The sequence below is a fragment of the Micromys minutus genome, assembly GCF_963924665.1.
Source record: "Micromys minutus genome assembly, chromosome: 3".
NCBI lineage: Eukaryota > Metazoa > Chordata > Mammalia > Rodentia > Muridae > Micromys > Micromys minutus.
In genome coordinates, this window is record NC_137972.1 from 73,328,982 (window position 1) to 73,345,388 (window position 16,407).

General features: G+C 35.3%; 1 protein-coding gene across 1 annotated transcript in view; it reads right to left on the bottom strand.

Annotated features, from left to right (window-relative positions):
• Positions 1-16,407, bottom strand: part of MCTP2 (multiple C2 and transmembrane domain containing 2) — a gene marked incomplete at both ends in the record, with an annotated part of 166,161 nt that overhangs the window by 38,187 nt on the left and 111,567 nt on the right. The window contains 2 exons of the mRNA XM_080913856.1: positions 1,203-1,244; positions 4,292-4,414. Of these exons, the coding sequence (XP_080769982.1) occupies positions 1,203-1,244; positions 4,292-4,414 (165 nt within the window). The remainder of the gene's footprint in view (positions 1-1,202; positions 1,245-4,291; positions 4,415-16,407) is intronic.

Genomic DNA, 16,407 nt, shown 5'->3' on the forward strand with positions numbered 1-16,407 from the left:
TACAGCTGGTTTTCAGAAGTCCAAGGAGGGGCCTTGCAACTGGCCTCAGACAAACTAAAAATGACCACTTGTAAGTGTCTAGCAAAAGATCCCTCCACGTGCTGAACCTGGTCTGCACCTAACATTCAATGGTTTGATCATCCAGAAACCATCCAATTCAGTTAATCAATAATTATTAGGAACAAGCTTATATTAACTATCACTTTACTCTGGAAAGAGACTTTTTTTTTTTAAGACACGATGCTTCATTCTATTTTATCTTTAATAATGATCACCTTCAGACAACAGATAAGATTCGCTCTGTAATACACTCATTTGCTTCAGATGGGCAAAACCATCTGGTCCCCTCAATTAACTGCAAGGCTCTGGTGTCGCAGAACCAATCTCTGAATTAATGTGTTCCGAAGGCATTCTTCCTGCACACTTGCTCGGCAGGTCTTCCTTTTGCCCTGTCTTCTCCCACAAGCCTCCTCCTTTCCACCACCATGGCCCCCACACACCCAGATTTTCCAGGACTGGAAGTCCATCAAACTCAAAGCCTCTCATTTGGTACTTCACTTTTTCTTTTTTTTTTTTTTTCATTTTGTTCCAGAAGGTTTGGCTGGAAGTGTAATGACAACAGAAGCAGCAGATTTGAGAGATTGTCCCAGGAGAAGGAAAAGGACAGATGTACGCAGACGTATAGCAGAGAACGCTGCCAGCAACAGCTGGGGAAGTGACAGGCTCCGAAGTGGGTGACCACCCCACAGAGCGGATGGGAACCTAAAGGAGCAGCCACTTCCCTTGATTTGCTCTTGACTTGTCTTTTCGGCGACAGAAAGCAGAGCATCTTGGTCTGAGTCCTGGCCCTTAGAAAAGTTCAGGGATTTTTTTATGCTGTTTAATCCTCTTTCCTTCTCCTTTTTGAACAGTCTTAGAAAAGACTAAGTACCTCAGTACCCACCAGAACAATGAACATATGTTATCACTGGAAATAATCACAGTGGGAGGTGAAGAGTTATACTACTATGACATACATCACAGAAAAAAATAGATATTACCACCACCATTTCATTTTAAATAATAAAGATGCTGATTCCTTTTCAATCATAATATTTCTATAATATTACATAAGGCTAAAACATCAAAACAGACACAACCCGGAAAAACAGAATGGCCAACATTAGTTCCTATTAAGGATCTGACATTAATATGCCACTTACCTTCTCTTCCTCTTTCTCTTCTTCCTCTACGTCTGTGCTATCCTGAAAGGAAATCACATAACTTGTCAGTTAAGTTTAACAATCAACTGGGATTACCTAATGAAAATAAAACATGCATTTTTATGTTTTCTTATAGAGCTGAAACTCATCCTCTCATTAAAAAGTCACACTTTAAACGTTCGGAGACATTGTGGTAATGTTATAAACAATGTGTATCACCTACTTGAAAGTATTAAATAATTCTATTGGGCAAGTGATCTTTGACAGCATCTACCTTCAAAATGCATAGCCAACTTATCCTTTCTGTAAACAGTTTTGTTCTTGTTTGGCTGATAAGTCAAATTGCTATGTTAAGTCTGAAAATACTTCTGTTAAATCTGAAAATACTTCTGTTAAATCTGAAAATACTTCTGTTAAATCTGAAAATACTTATAGTTATAAGGATCATTCTTTTCCCTTTGCAGCCATGATTGAAGAAGTCTACAATGGAAAATGTATTTGTCTAAATATAATCCTCCTTAAGAATCCCCTAGACTTGGGGCTTTGTACATAGCAAGGAAGAAACCACAAAATGTAGAAAGTTGAGCATATATTTACATGTCTTTTGAAAAGGGTTCTTACTAGAGATTTACCCATTGGGTGAGATGCTCCTGGTGGCTGGGAGGTATCAGTTGCTATATATTAAACAAACAAAGAAGCAAATGAAAACAAAAAAAAACCCAAAAAATTAAAATAAATTTTTTAAAGTCATATATTTTTGCTACTTTTGCTGTTTTATTTTTTTAATTATATTTTAAACCTATTTTCAATTGATGTAAAAAGTGCTGATGCTTTAAAAAAAATGCTACATTTTCCCCCTTGGGGTTGCAGGAACAGAGAAGGAAAGGAGCCCAGACTCTGATCTTCACAACAGGAGTGACATTAAAACCGGTGCTGGAATGCAGCCCTGTTGCTCCTGCGTTCATTTAGAGCAGTTTAGATGTTATTTCTATGTAATAAGAATAGTTTCCAGCATGTAATTGCAATGTCTAAAAGTGAGCATTGGTCCGATGTGAGGCCACATGCCTTTACTCCCAGTACTTCAGAGACTGAGGTGACTTTACAAATGGACTCTGCAGAGCCAGCACCAAGACAGCCAGGGATAGAAAGTGAGACTCACTTGCAAAACAACAATAACAACAATAGCAACAACAACAACAAAAAACTACTACACACCCACACCACCAGCACCAGCACCAGCACCAGCACCAAAACCACCAGTTGCTATAATCAGATGGGTCCAGCAGCAGGGGAAGAAGAGTCAGTATAGAGAACCAGAGATTGTTTCAACTGGAAGAGTTACTTTCCTGCTTCATCATGTGGAGATCAGACTTCCTATTTACTGAGGTTCTACCAGTTTCCAGCAATTCTCTGTACTATAACTGTTAAAAGAAGTGACTACAAACTGACCAAACCTCTGAGCAGTCATGAAGTAACTTTACTCAGGCTGGAGCTTTCTCACTTCCAGTAAGCCTCACTAGCTTCAGCTCTGTAGGACGCTCACTGACTGTACAAGAGATTAGCTTATCCACTATTGGCAACATTCATGTCTCATAAATGCCAAAGGAATGCAGTGAAGAAAGGTTGGTGGCTGGTGGGGAATTGAGGGTTAAACACGATACATTTGCGAAAGTTAGACATCATCATCCTGAGATGTAATTTCTGCTGTTTGTCCCTGTGACATTGGGTCATCGCTCTGTGGCTCTAAACCTTTATTATACCCATGAAAAAATGAAATTAGAAGTCCTTGCCTTATCTGCCTTAACTAAATTAAGCAGTGGGATTGAATATGCTTCTTCAATCAAAAAGTCCTAACAAGACACTTATGAATATCTGTACTCACGTACATATACATACAAATCCATAGGTTAAAAAGAATCTCATGCATACGGTGTCAAAATAAAACATGGCTAAACACTGCATCCGTGTGAGCTGACATTTACTATTACAGATTTGTTCCTTCTGAAGATGTTTCCCTAATTTATATTAAAATAAAATATAGTCTATAAATACACACAAACTAAAAATCTATTTTTTCTTAGTTAGTTCTTCTATCTCATTGCTATGTGTCCATGAGTATGCCAATAGGTAATCAAAATCAAGTACAAGAGAACTTTGAGATTTTTTTTAAGGGTCTGCCTCTGTCATGTGCTCATTTTTCTTCTTTTCTCCATCCTAAATGAAACCAGAAATGTCCCTCAACACCTATTCTTTTAACATCAATTTAAAATATGATGATATAAAAACATATGACAATAGTTTGCATTCGAATTAAGGAAAAACTCATGTGTATATCATGGTTTTAGGAAGATATTTAGCAGGCACAGAAACTTTAGAACTTTGATCTTAAAACTTGTTTCCTAATCAGAAATGGGAAAGTCGGATCCTAAAGCAATTAAACAAATTCAAGTCACACCTCACACCATTCACTTAAAAAAATAATATGCCCTGAGGTGGGATGGACAAAGGTTGTCAGGAGGGTTAGAAAAATGGATACCACAGGATTTCTTTCAGAAGGGACATGTGCCTTTTCACATGAAGGAATTTTAATGCCTAATAATCATGGCATGTGGGAATAGAGGGTGTGGGCTATTCTCACCTACTTCCTGAGCACCCTGGAAGTTAGTAATACCTGGAGAAGCCTCAAGGTGAAGAATAGCCTAACCCAGTTTTCTAGAGGCTTTTACAGTGTGCTAGAGGGGCCCAGGAAACTATCAAAGATCAGCCTCTAGTGTTTAGGGTAATTTCCAGGAACCCTATCAGAAACCAGATACGTGCTCAGATTGCTAGGGAGGAAATATCCAGAGTGGGTCAATATCCAAAAGGTTCCTATCTTATTGAGAACATGAACCAAAATGCGGGACTATAAGACATCATAAAAAGGAAGATCTAGGATGTGTGATAAAGCAGATGCTCTGCAAACGTGATTTGTAGCCAATTCTTCATGGTTCAGAGGGTAGGCTAGAGCATGGTTTGGTCTCCGCATACTAATGAACTGCTGCTGTTTTCCCCACCAGGACATTGAAGGAACTCTGAGGATCTTTGCTTACCTGGCTGTCCTGGGTGCTGCTGGCTTTCCCTTTCATGGGTCTGAGAAAGTTGTATAGGAAGAGAAGCAGCAATGCCAGAGGGATCATGTAGAGTTCAAAATTCCAGACGGTGACCAAAAACACCTATCAGGAAGACAAATAAAGACCCATGATTATTGGATAGGACAGAGGGTACAAATTTTACATTGCTAATTCATTGGCATAAAAAAAGATTAATTTTAGGAATAGATCAAAAAGGATGAAGGCACAAATGGGTATAACCACCATGAACAACAGCGTGGTAGTTCTTTAAAAAACCTTTAAAACACATCAACTATATGACTAAACTATATCATCACTGGCATATACCCAAATGACGACATTTCCAATTACAGAGACACGTGCTCAATCGTGTTTATAGCTGCGTTCTATTCACAATAGCTGTGACATGAAAATAACCTAGATGTCTATTAACTGATGGAAAGAAAAAAAAAAAAAAAAAAACCACGCTACCTATACAAAGTGGAATTCTATTCGGCTGTAAAGAAAGGTGAAATGTACAAGTAAATGAATGGAAAGGGAAAAGGGACTATAACCAAGCCAGACCCAGAAAGGCAAATGTTCCATGTTCTCACTCACTCGGTTGGTGTTTTTAACTTAGAGTACTGTTGCCCCAGTCCTTCCCAGTGCCCTCCTTGGTAGCAGTGGATGAGAAGGTGCTCAGACTCCTGGAGCAGGCGAGAATGCAGTAACAAGCTCACTTACTAATTCTCGGGGAGCATCCTTTATACCCTCTACCTGCATCCCATTGGTTTGGTCCCAAGCAAGTGAGTCCTTCAGGTGGCATTTCCGGATTGGCTGCCATTGTCTGCATCACCAATCTCTAGGCTCTCGGGTAGAAGCTGCCTCTGTGGCTACACAGCCCCACTCACTGTTTACCAACTTTATGAAGTAGCAATCACTGCCCTGGCAGTGGACCATTCTGTTCCTCCTACAGAGTCCCTACTGTAGAAAACATGGCATTGCAAAAGGACCATGTGTTGAAGGGCTTGGGATGTCTTAGGGAAGAGTGAATATTAGAGCGCAAGTAATGTGAAGGAGAAAGGGGAGGGAGGTTAAAGGGAAAAGAGGGATGGGAAAGGAGAGAAGAGAACCAGTTTTGGGGAAAGGATAACTAAGACTGAAGGTAATTGAAAGATGAGAAGCTATAGATGATAAATAGATGATAGACATATAGACAGACAGACAGACAGACAGACAGACAGACAGACGGACGGACGGATGGTTGGATAGATGATGGATATATAGAGATAGAGATAGAGATAGAGATAGAGATAGAGATAGAGATAGAGAGAGAGAGAGAAAGAGAGAGAGAGGGAGAGAGAGAGAGAGAGAGAGAGAGAGAGAGAGAGAGAGATGGATAGACAAACATGCATGCAAGCAACAGGGGTGCTACCTCCAAGGACACAAAACATGAGAACCCAAGACTTCTTTTGGGAGGCAACTGTTGAAATACTTGAACCACTTTGACACATGCGTGAAGCAGCTACAAGGTTTGTAAGTTTTAACTTCCAGTGTGTGGGAAAAACTAAAGGCAGAATGTTTCATTATAAATATAAAAACATCTTATGCAAAAATAATAATGTTTTAGACCTGAAGATGGTTTTCATTAAAATTTAAAGCATATAACTATTAAATATTGCTCAATTCTTTTATTTTTGTTTACTATGCATACTAAATAATTTTACTCATAATATTTTCAAAAATCTTCTTATAATTTGCATGAACAACTTTAATTTGAATATATTATTTTTTTATTTTTAACATTTCATTTTCTAACTGTTTTATTTATTTATAATCCAAATGTTATCCCTCTGCCCAATACCTGCTCTAAGAGTTCTCACCCCATTCCCCCATTCCCTTTGCCTCTGTAAGGGTACTCTCCCATCTACCCACCCATCTCACACACAGAATAAATAAATAAATACATACATACATACGTACATACATACATATATACATAAATACATACATACATAAATACATACTCAAAATAATCATAATTTTTATGATTCGCAAATTTGCTGAATTTTTGTTGTTGTTTCAAATTATTTCTTCTGGAGTTTCTAAAGTATTTATATAAAATATATATAGGAAATATCTTCTGTTTCTTTGTATTTGTAATTTAGCTTTTCTTGTTTAATTTTATTGCTCCTACAAAGCAATGTACAAAAAGATATTGGGGGAGATATTATTGTTTAATTACAAGCTTTAATAGCTCTGGTTTTCTAATTTTCTACCATTAAGTATAATGTTGACTTTTAGTTTCCAATGTATGTATAAATCATATCATATTAAGAATATATAGAAATACATTCAATTTTAATATGAGAAAACTCATTGAGGTATTCAGTTTATTACTGCTGACATCAAATGTTTTAAAAGCACTACTTTGTATTCACTTTAAATTTAATGAAATATTTTTTTAAAAAAATAAGATTTTCATGCATTTTAATAAGGGTTTTTTATGAGTGTTATTTATTAAATCAGTAATGGATGGTAGTAGATTGGTTGGTTTTTGTTTATTTGTTTTTCATTTGTTTTGCCATTTTCTGAAGAAGAATTTTATTCTCCTCGTTTTAAAAATTAATGGAATACATTTACACAAAAGAAGGATTGATTTTATTTCTTGGGCAAGCCCTTTTACTTAATACATATTGTTGTACTGCATTCACTAACAACAACAAAACAGCTTCCCATGGATTCTGTTGACATATATTGTTTGATTTTTGTGTTATTATCAAAATTTGGAGTTAATGTTGTTTTGATATCACATAAGCATTCTTCAGCACTTTAAGATATATGTTATAGTTTATATACCCAGATGTTTTAAGACAAAAATACATGCACCCCCCCCCAAGTCTTGAGAATTTCTCTTGTCATTCTTCTGTGACTCTTTTCTCAAAAAATAGGCACTTTAGGTACCTCTTTCCTCTGCTATATTCCACATATCTCCAAAGAACTTTTCTTTTAAAAATGGAAAGTCGTTTGCAAATGAGGACCCTTTGGGTACTCATTATAAAATACACAATCAACCAAAGAATACACATGGAGGGACCCATGGCTCCAGCTGCATATATAATAGAGGATGGTCTTAGCTGGCACCAATGGGAGGGGAGGCCCTTGGTCTTGTGAAGGCTCGATGTCCCAGTGTGCTATGGTGGAGAAGCAGGGGACAGAGTGGTGGGGTGAACCCTCATAGAAGCAGGGAACATGGGGTGGGGGTTTGAGGAGAGGAAACCTGGAAGGGTAATAACATTTGAAACGTAAAGAAATAAAATAACCAATAAAATTTTTAAATGGATATACACAGATATTGTCCAAGTATATTCTTAAAAACTTGTGAGATATGACAATATTTTATTCAATAAAAACTCATACATCCTCTTTATGCTTAAAACAAGGGAACCTATGATAGTTCCTCATTCTAATGACAGTTCTCAATGTATTGTTACATAATTTATCCATGCAAACTTGGGTTAAAATTATGATGTGCAGCTTTTTTTAAAGATGGTCACACATGTAACCTCAGTGTTTGTGCCTTCAGCATTTATTGTTCTAATGCAAAAATCTTCTTTCTTAAATAAGTCTATTTTTCTTTTCAATGATAGTTGCATGTATATTATTCTTATTATTTTGATGTTTTTATAGTTAGAAGTAAGTAGACAGTTTACAATTTTCCCTTTGAAGTATAATACTGGTCACTTTTAGCAACTAAATTTATGTACCAACCCACAACTTTCTTTTATCTCTACATTGTTGCTTCTGTCTTATACATGATATTTTATTGGGCACTTCAGCAGGAAATAATTGTAAGAGAATCATTACTCAGTGTAGAATTTTAGAACACTATAGGTATGTGTTTGTACCTCTCCGTGTGTAGGACATGACTTTCTCACATTCATTTATTTTATTTTCTTTGGATATCTATCTATCCATCTATTTATTTATCTATCTATCTGATATTGATCCAAGTTATATATCCATTATATTGGATAATTACATATAATTGTATATACAAATTACATGTAATGAATATATCAATTATATATGAATATATGTATATATACATCTATATACACATATATACTTATATATACATCTATATCTGTATATACATATATACATATATACATATATATGTATATATACATCTACATCTACATCTATATCTATATATGCATATATATATAAATCTATATATACATATATATACATATATACACATATATGCACACATATATAACATATATCTATATCTATATATACATATATATCTGTACCTATATATATACATATATACATCTATATCTATATCTATATATACACATATATCTATATCTATGTCTATATATACATATATATCTATATCTATACATATATATACATATATAAAACTCTAATACTGATATTTTGACCTAAGAACTATTGCAGTCACAGTGGTGGCACCGGTCGGTGATAACACTTCAAAAAGATTATACAGAAAAATTCTAACGTAAAGCAACATTTTAAAATAACAATGTGTCTTCAAAGCAAGGCATCTTTCAATATCTCTTATGCAGTTTATAATGTATTGGATAGAAAACATGAAAATTCAATTAAAAAGGAGGGTAGGCATATCAACTGAGACAAGAAGCATTGTTTATATACATCATATTGGCAGGTAAAATATATTGATCTTATGCTGACTATCAAGGGTTAAGGGGAGAAATTTTGCTCAAAAATACAAATTGATTTCTAGCTTGTTATTTGAATGTAAATTTAAAGAAAAGGGAAGTAAAATAATGGAGAAACCACACAAAAATGGAGAAAATGAAATACTCATTTAAATTCAAAATACAATAATTGCACTATGAAAGACTCACTTAACTCCAAAATAAAATAACTGCACTAAGTATTAATGCACTAAATATTATAAACAAAAATGGCAGAGATAAAAAACAACTTTATGGGAAAAAACAATAGCATAAATAAAGGAAAAAATTATATCAAAATAAAAATTAACAGGACTGAAAAATAAATTGCTTTAATGATTAAATAAAGAAATGTCCACTGAGAAAATCTGAGGTTCAAATGATGCCACTTGAATTTATTTTAAACACTGAAAGAATATTAGAGTAAAACAAAACCTGCAGATGTTATTTTATAAAGTTGTTATTCCTGTGGTACCCAAGCCTGTCAAAATTCTTACTAGAAAAAAAAAATCACAATCAAATGGCCAACCTGACAAGATACATAATCCCCAGCCCTTGACAAAAAATATCAAGGGATATATGAGAAGCCTTAAGGAAAAGTCACTAATATCAAGACTAAATTGAATATGTACAAAAAAAATAACCCCAAGAAAAATGTGGTTTAATATAAAAACACAATGTAAATTACCATTTTGACTGAATAAAAAAAGAAAGATCTTTTATTATATTAATAGATAAAGGAAAATATTTGACAAATAGTGATTTCCATATTTTCTTACAAATTATGAACAGGAAGAATTTCACCAATCTGATAAGAGACACTAGCAAAAACTTACAGATATTATATTTACTTATTCTTGCAAGGTTTGAACATGACACAGCTTGAATCTTATTCTATCCTTTAGCAGACTGCTCATAGGAACCTCTCCTTGTAGCCTACCTCCAGTCCCAGTGGGTTTCACCAAATTCTTAGGTGGATCTGGCTTTTTCTCTTCTTTACATCTTGTACCAGAGAACAACATAGAAATTATTGTTATTTGAAACTCTCAAAAGCCATACCAGGCTTAGACTCAGATAGGTGAGTTTTCCTATCCTTCTGGTGTTTTATTATATTCTCTACACTCTATCTTCCCCTATACAACCTCTATTCCTGGCAATTCCACCTAATCTTAGTGTGGAAACAGCTTGCCTCCCCTCTTTGGATCACCTCATCTATTCTAGTTTTTCTCGATTCCATTTTGTCAGTGCCAAAAACCTTGAAACGCTTTCTACCTTGGACTTCCAGTGATCACATTTGGCAGGCATTCAGGTAAGTGATTCATTCACTCTCTTATTTCTGTCCTCCATCATAATCTCTCCATTCTCACTCAGCCTGGTAACTATCTGTCTCTGCTCTCTTCAATGAACACTCCAACTTTTGGGTCAGACCCAGGGTCCTCCCAGCCCTTTTATCCCTGTCTTTCTAGATTATAATTTTCCTTATTTCAATCTACTTGCAGGATTCCCTTTTACCACCACACCCCTAGTTCACTGGGGACAAAGGATCTTGTTATGGACAGGATCCCCTTAGCTCTTTCCTGAAGTCCCACCTGGCCTTTTCTCACACCCTACCTCTATTCCTCTTTGACACCCACCAACCTGCAGAAGTATCCTCTAGAAGACAACCCATGGGGTCTACTACAAGACACCCCAAGGGCTCTACACTTTGTTAAGAACCAGAAAGGCCAACAGAAACCAAGAAACAGAACACTCACGTAACAAAGATAAGACCACATATCAACACCTAGAATCAGCTTAATCATCCCATCCTCAGGAGCCTAGACACTGGTGTAAAAAACACCAACATTATCAGCCAAGACAATATTCCTTCACCAGAACGCAGCAACCCTACTAGAGTAGACCCTGAGAAATACAAGATACATGAAGCAAAAGACAGACACTTTAAAATAGCAATTATGAATATATCAAGAACCTTAATGAGAAAACAAATAAACCCATTAATGAAGCCTGTGAAAATACAGACAGTGGGGTAAAATAATGAAAACATTTCAGAACATGAAAGTGGAAACAGAATCACCAAAAAGAAATCAAACCAAGATAAAACGGGAAGTAAAAACTTTAGGAAGCCTAATAAAAGTCTTAGAAGTCAACTCCATCAACAGAGTACAAAGCATGGAAGAAAGACCCTCAGACATTGAAGAAATGAAAACCTCAGTCAAGGAATGTTAAATCTTGAGGTATGTGTGTGGGGTGAAGGGGGAGACAATGAGAAACCAGGTCAAAGACACAGAGAATACTTTTCACAAAATCATAAAACATCTCTAAACTTAAAAAGATGCTTATAAATTTACAAGACCATTTTATATCAATTCATAAGAATACAGAAGACCAGATAGATATGCCCAGAAAATGACATCCCTATGACACATAATAATCAAAACACCAAACCTAAAAAAGAAAGAATATTAAAAAGCGCAAGAGGAAAAGAACAAGTAACATAAAGGCAGTGACATTAACACCTGATTTTTCCAACGGAAACTTTAAGCCAGTAGGGCCTGGGCAGATTTTCTATAAACTCTTAGGAGATTACAGATTCTAATAAGAGTGCTAAGACCAAATTTAAGGAGTATCTATTTGCCAACCCAGCTCTTAAGAAGGTCCTGCATGAAAATGTCAACCTAAAGAGGTTAACCACCCCCAAGGAAGCAAAAAGGATTTATAAAGACCAGTAAATCAAAATAAGGGGGAAACTCACACCCTAATAACATAAATAAAATCAATTCACAGTGCTTGTAGATAACTCTCAATATTAATGTTCCTAATTCCACAAATTAAAAGAAAACTCAGATCAGCATACCTTCTCAGCATCTCAGGAAACTTTCTCCAAACTTGATATAAAGAAAGTCTCAACAGATATAAGAAAATTGAAATCAGATTCTGCACTCTCTGTCCACCATGAATTCAAGTTTGATATCCAAAAACAACAAATTTACAAGATCATAGAAACTGAGTGACTCACTATTGAATAAAAAATATCAAGACAGAAAGTATAAACATATTAGAATTAAGTGAAAATCAAAACATGCCTAAGCTTATGTGACCCAAAGAAAGTGGTTTTACAGACTAAGTTTATAACACGAAGTACCTGCATCAAACAATTGGAAAGATAGCATTTTAGTAGTTTAGGAACACACCAAAAAGCCAGAAAATGAAGACATAAAATACATTATTTGACAGCAGGAAGTAATCAAACTCAAGGCTAAAATCAATAAGATAGAAAAAAATAACAAAGAATCAATAAAACAAAGAGTTGGATCCTTGAAAAAAATCAATAAGGTTGATACATCCTTAGCCAAATTAACTAAAAGACAGAGAGGAAATGTCCAAATTAATAAAATTAGAGACAAAAGAGGAACATCACAACAGACACCAAGGAAATTCTGAGAATCATGAGGGCATACTTAAACAGTCTATACTCCACCAATCCGGAAAACCAAAATGAAATGGATACATTTCTTCATATATACCCTTTATCAAAGTTAAATTAAGGTCAGATATGCAACTTAAACAGAACCATGACCCCTAGTGAAATAGAATCAGTAATTAAAAGTTTATTAACCAGCCCCAGCACCACCACCAAAATATAGTGAAGGCCAGATAGGCTTAGCTCACACGTCAGCAAGACCTTCAAAGAAGAATTAATGCCAATATTTCTCAAGTTATTCTGCAAAACGTAAATGAAAGGGACATTTCCTATTTTTTCACAAGGCCACAATTACTTAAGATACCTTAGTCACACAAAGAGCCAACAAGGAAACTCACAAATCAGTCTGCACTATGAATAGAGATTTAAAAAATTCACAACAAAAGACTTGCAAACAGAATTTAAGAACACATCAAAATGATGATCCACCATGAACATGTAGGCTTTATCCAAAAATACAGGGATGGGTGTACATTCATATATTAATAAATATAACCCACCCATGCAACAAAATATACAATACAAGCACATTGCTGTTACTTGGAGTTTGGTTTATGACACTAGGGAAGCAATTCTACTATGTACATCTCGCTGGGATCTTTCATTATTCAAACTGAAGATGAGATGAGCTCTGAACCATGCCTAACTAAAAAATTCTCTCAATTTTTTTTTACCAGAAATAATTTCTGCTTTATAATTAATTTGCAGGATCCGGAGATATAGCTCAGTAACTAAAAATGTGGAGCAACATGAAGAAAGGAGAAAGGCAACTTTTATGAGCTCTGGTCTGTAAATATAGGCTATATCATATACATTTCCACACACATATGCACACATACACATTTACACAATATGCAATAAATAAATATTGATAAATTCATTTATCTACTTATATAAATTTGACATAAATATATATAGTGAGACTACAATCAAACAAAAACACCCATAAAGAGACTTTGCGTTTGTTTTCTAGGGAAAATCATAAAGACTGAAATACCTTAAGGGCTCAGTGTCTCTTAGTTATCTATAAAGCACTAACCTGAATGATTATGAGGTATGATCAAATCTCCCATACTAGCATCTGCTGGATGCTGTTTCCTTAGGGATGTCATGAGGACATTATATCATGTCAGGAAGAGTCCAATGATCAAATCTGCCTGTGTCTATATGGTTCTACAGAAAAATTATTTGCAAGAAACTCCGTATCCAACTATTCAACCAACAAAGGTACCAACCAACTTAATAGTTTCAATAAACTCCAGAAGATTACTTCCAAGTATCTAACTTGAGACATTAAGTCTAAAGACAGCTATTCCTGTAAATCATTTTATATCTCCTCCCTTGAAATTGTCTTTAGATTATCTCTTTCTACTAACTGACAATAGATTCCAAAGTAGGGAATATCTAACAAAATAGGAAATCAAGTTTCCTAATAACACTCAAAACCACCACAATGGTGAAAATGAAGAAAAAAATAACTATTATTAAAAAAATTAGAGTTCACATGTTTTGGCTTATATATTGTTCATAAAAGTAATGTTAAGTGGAATCAAGAACCCCATGTGAATGCATGTAATTTGGTACAGCTGCTCATGCAAAAGTATAGGCTACTTTATTTTTGCATTCTATAATAATAGGCATGCCACAGAGACTAGTTAATCTAGACAGTGTGAGTATTCAGAGTAGAACATTAAGATACTATCAGTACAATGATGATGTCACATTGTTATTCAACTTTGGAGTGACACAAGATGATATCAAGACAGTTAGCTTATGATGGAATTTGATGTTCCTTCGAATAGCAAAGCATCAAAGTGAAAATGTGTGTATTCATATACAGATTGCATATACATGCAAGTATGAAAATATGTATAGTTATACACACGTTTGCATATATGTAATTTTGGATAGACAAAAATCAACTGTCTTTTACATTACTCATTTCATTTTTAAAAATACTGTCTGTTTTTAAATGATATATTTACTTCTATTTTATGTGAATTGGTGTTTTGCCCATATATCTGTGTATTAGATACCCTGGAACTGTAATTATAGACAGTTGTGAGCTACCATGTTGGTGCTGGGAATTGAACCCATGTCCTCTGAAAGAGCAGCCAGTGCTCTTAACCACCAAGCCATCTTGTCTTCCTCATTATCCTTCTCTCCTTCTACTTCTTATTCATTCTCACCTATTATAACACACACAGATGTAAGTTCACTAAAACTGCAGATACACATAAAAATAAATACTAAAGGGGGATAGATTGTTTTCTTATTCTCTTTCTTAAAACTCAGAATTGACTTTAGGTATGGAAATTAGTAATTGTAGTAGGCATTGCCATGGAACAGCCATTACTGTCCTGCCAATATACAGCTAGTTTCCATTTTCAGCTGGATTCTGTAGCCCTACCTGACCTGGGACACCACTATATAGACCAGGCTAGTCTCAAATTTACAACCACTATATAGACCAGGCAGCCTCTCTCTGCCTGCCTATGGAGACTCAACATTCTGACAATGGCTTGTTACATTCTAAGAGACTTGAACTTGAGTTGGATCACACAGCCAAAGTTAATAGAACACTGTAGTCACTTAGGCTTAATACTGTTGCCCTCCTGTTTACTCAGCCCATTTGTTTAACTTGACAAGGGAACAATGTAACAATCAACCTTACTTGCCTTGGATTTCTATGTGACCAACTTTTACAATCTAAGCTAATGTGTAGCTACAATCTTAAGGATTTCTGATGCCCCTGCTCCAGACAATACATGTGTATCATTTACTCAGAGTTTCAAATACAGAGGTTGAAAGCAACCTACCAGGAAAGTTGGAAGCAACCATTTATTGATATTGGTTGATAAACATTGACATTGGTCATCTAGATCAGATAGGATCAGGTGGAGTTAGTAATTTCGTCACTTTTTCATTATTAAAGATTTCAGTAAAGTATCCCATTTCAGACAGACATATGGGGATAGTCAAAAACACAGATTCAGATTTCACAGGACAGAGGACAGAAGACATAGGAAGCATGAAGAATTAGATGTGCATTCTCCCTTGGTTAAATGACTCTGAGCTTTGATTTCTTTTCTAATGCAACACCAGTATATTACTGGTGACTTAGAGTCAATCACCCATGCATACAATCCACATACACTTTTCACATGCTGGATTACTGGAACATGCCACCACACAGGGCTCATTTCTCATAAATAGTCTTCTTGTGCCCCTTCTCTGAAAATAGCATTGATGTTTGCATGTTGTTTACGGTCCTTGTGTGATTTACATTTCTTGATTTTGTTTTTTCTATTTCACCCAAGACCCAAAACAATCTTCATGTTGGGCATAAAGGACGCACAACAAATTTGTGAAGTACGAGACACTAAACTGAAGGAAAGAAAAGATGCATCTAATGAGCAGTTACTGTTGGCTTTTCCCCTGTAATCATCATAATGTAAAGTCTACAATCAGACAATAAATTTCTCATTATGCATTTGTGCCAAAGCCTGTAATTGAACAGATGAAAGTCTGATTTGGGGAAATACATTTTTCACTATTAGCAGCAAGTTCTCTGGTCTCATCAAAGAAGGGTCTGGGCATTCTTATATCTCTATTCTTCTATAAAGCTGAGTATCTAAAGAGTTTAAAACAAGCCAATAGTTTCATTACATGAACTGGTAAGGGTCTCAAGTCCTTTCTGAAGCATTATTAACTGCTGGAATCCCCATAGTTAAGGATGAAAGAGTCACACTCTAACCGTGCTCCAACAAGGCCTGCTGTGAAAGGGCTGTCTATGTAATGTCAGACAGCAGCACACAATAACTCAGACTGAAGTTGAACCACTAACCATCATTGGCTCTGTTATTCAGAAGACAATCAGAATAAAGTCGAGGTGTGGG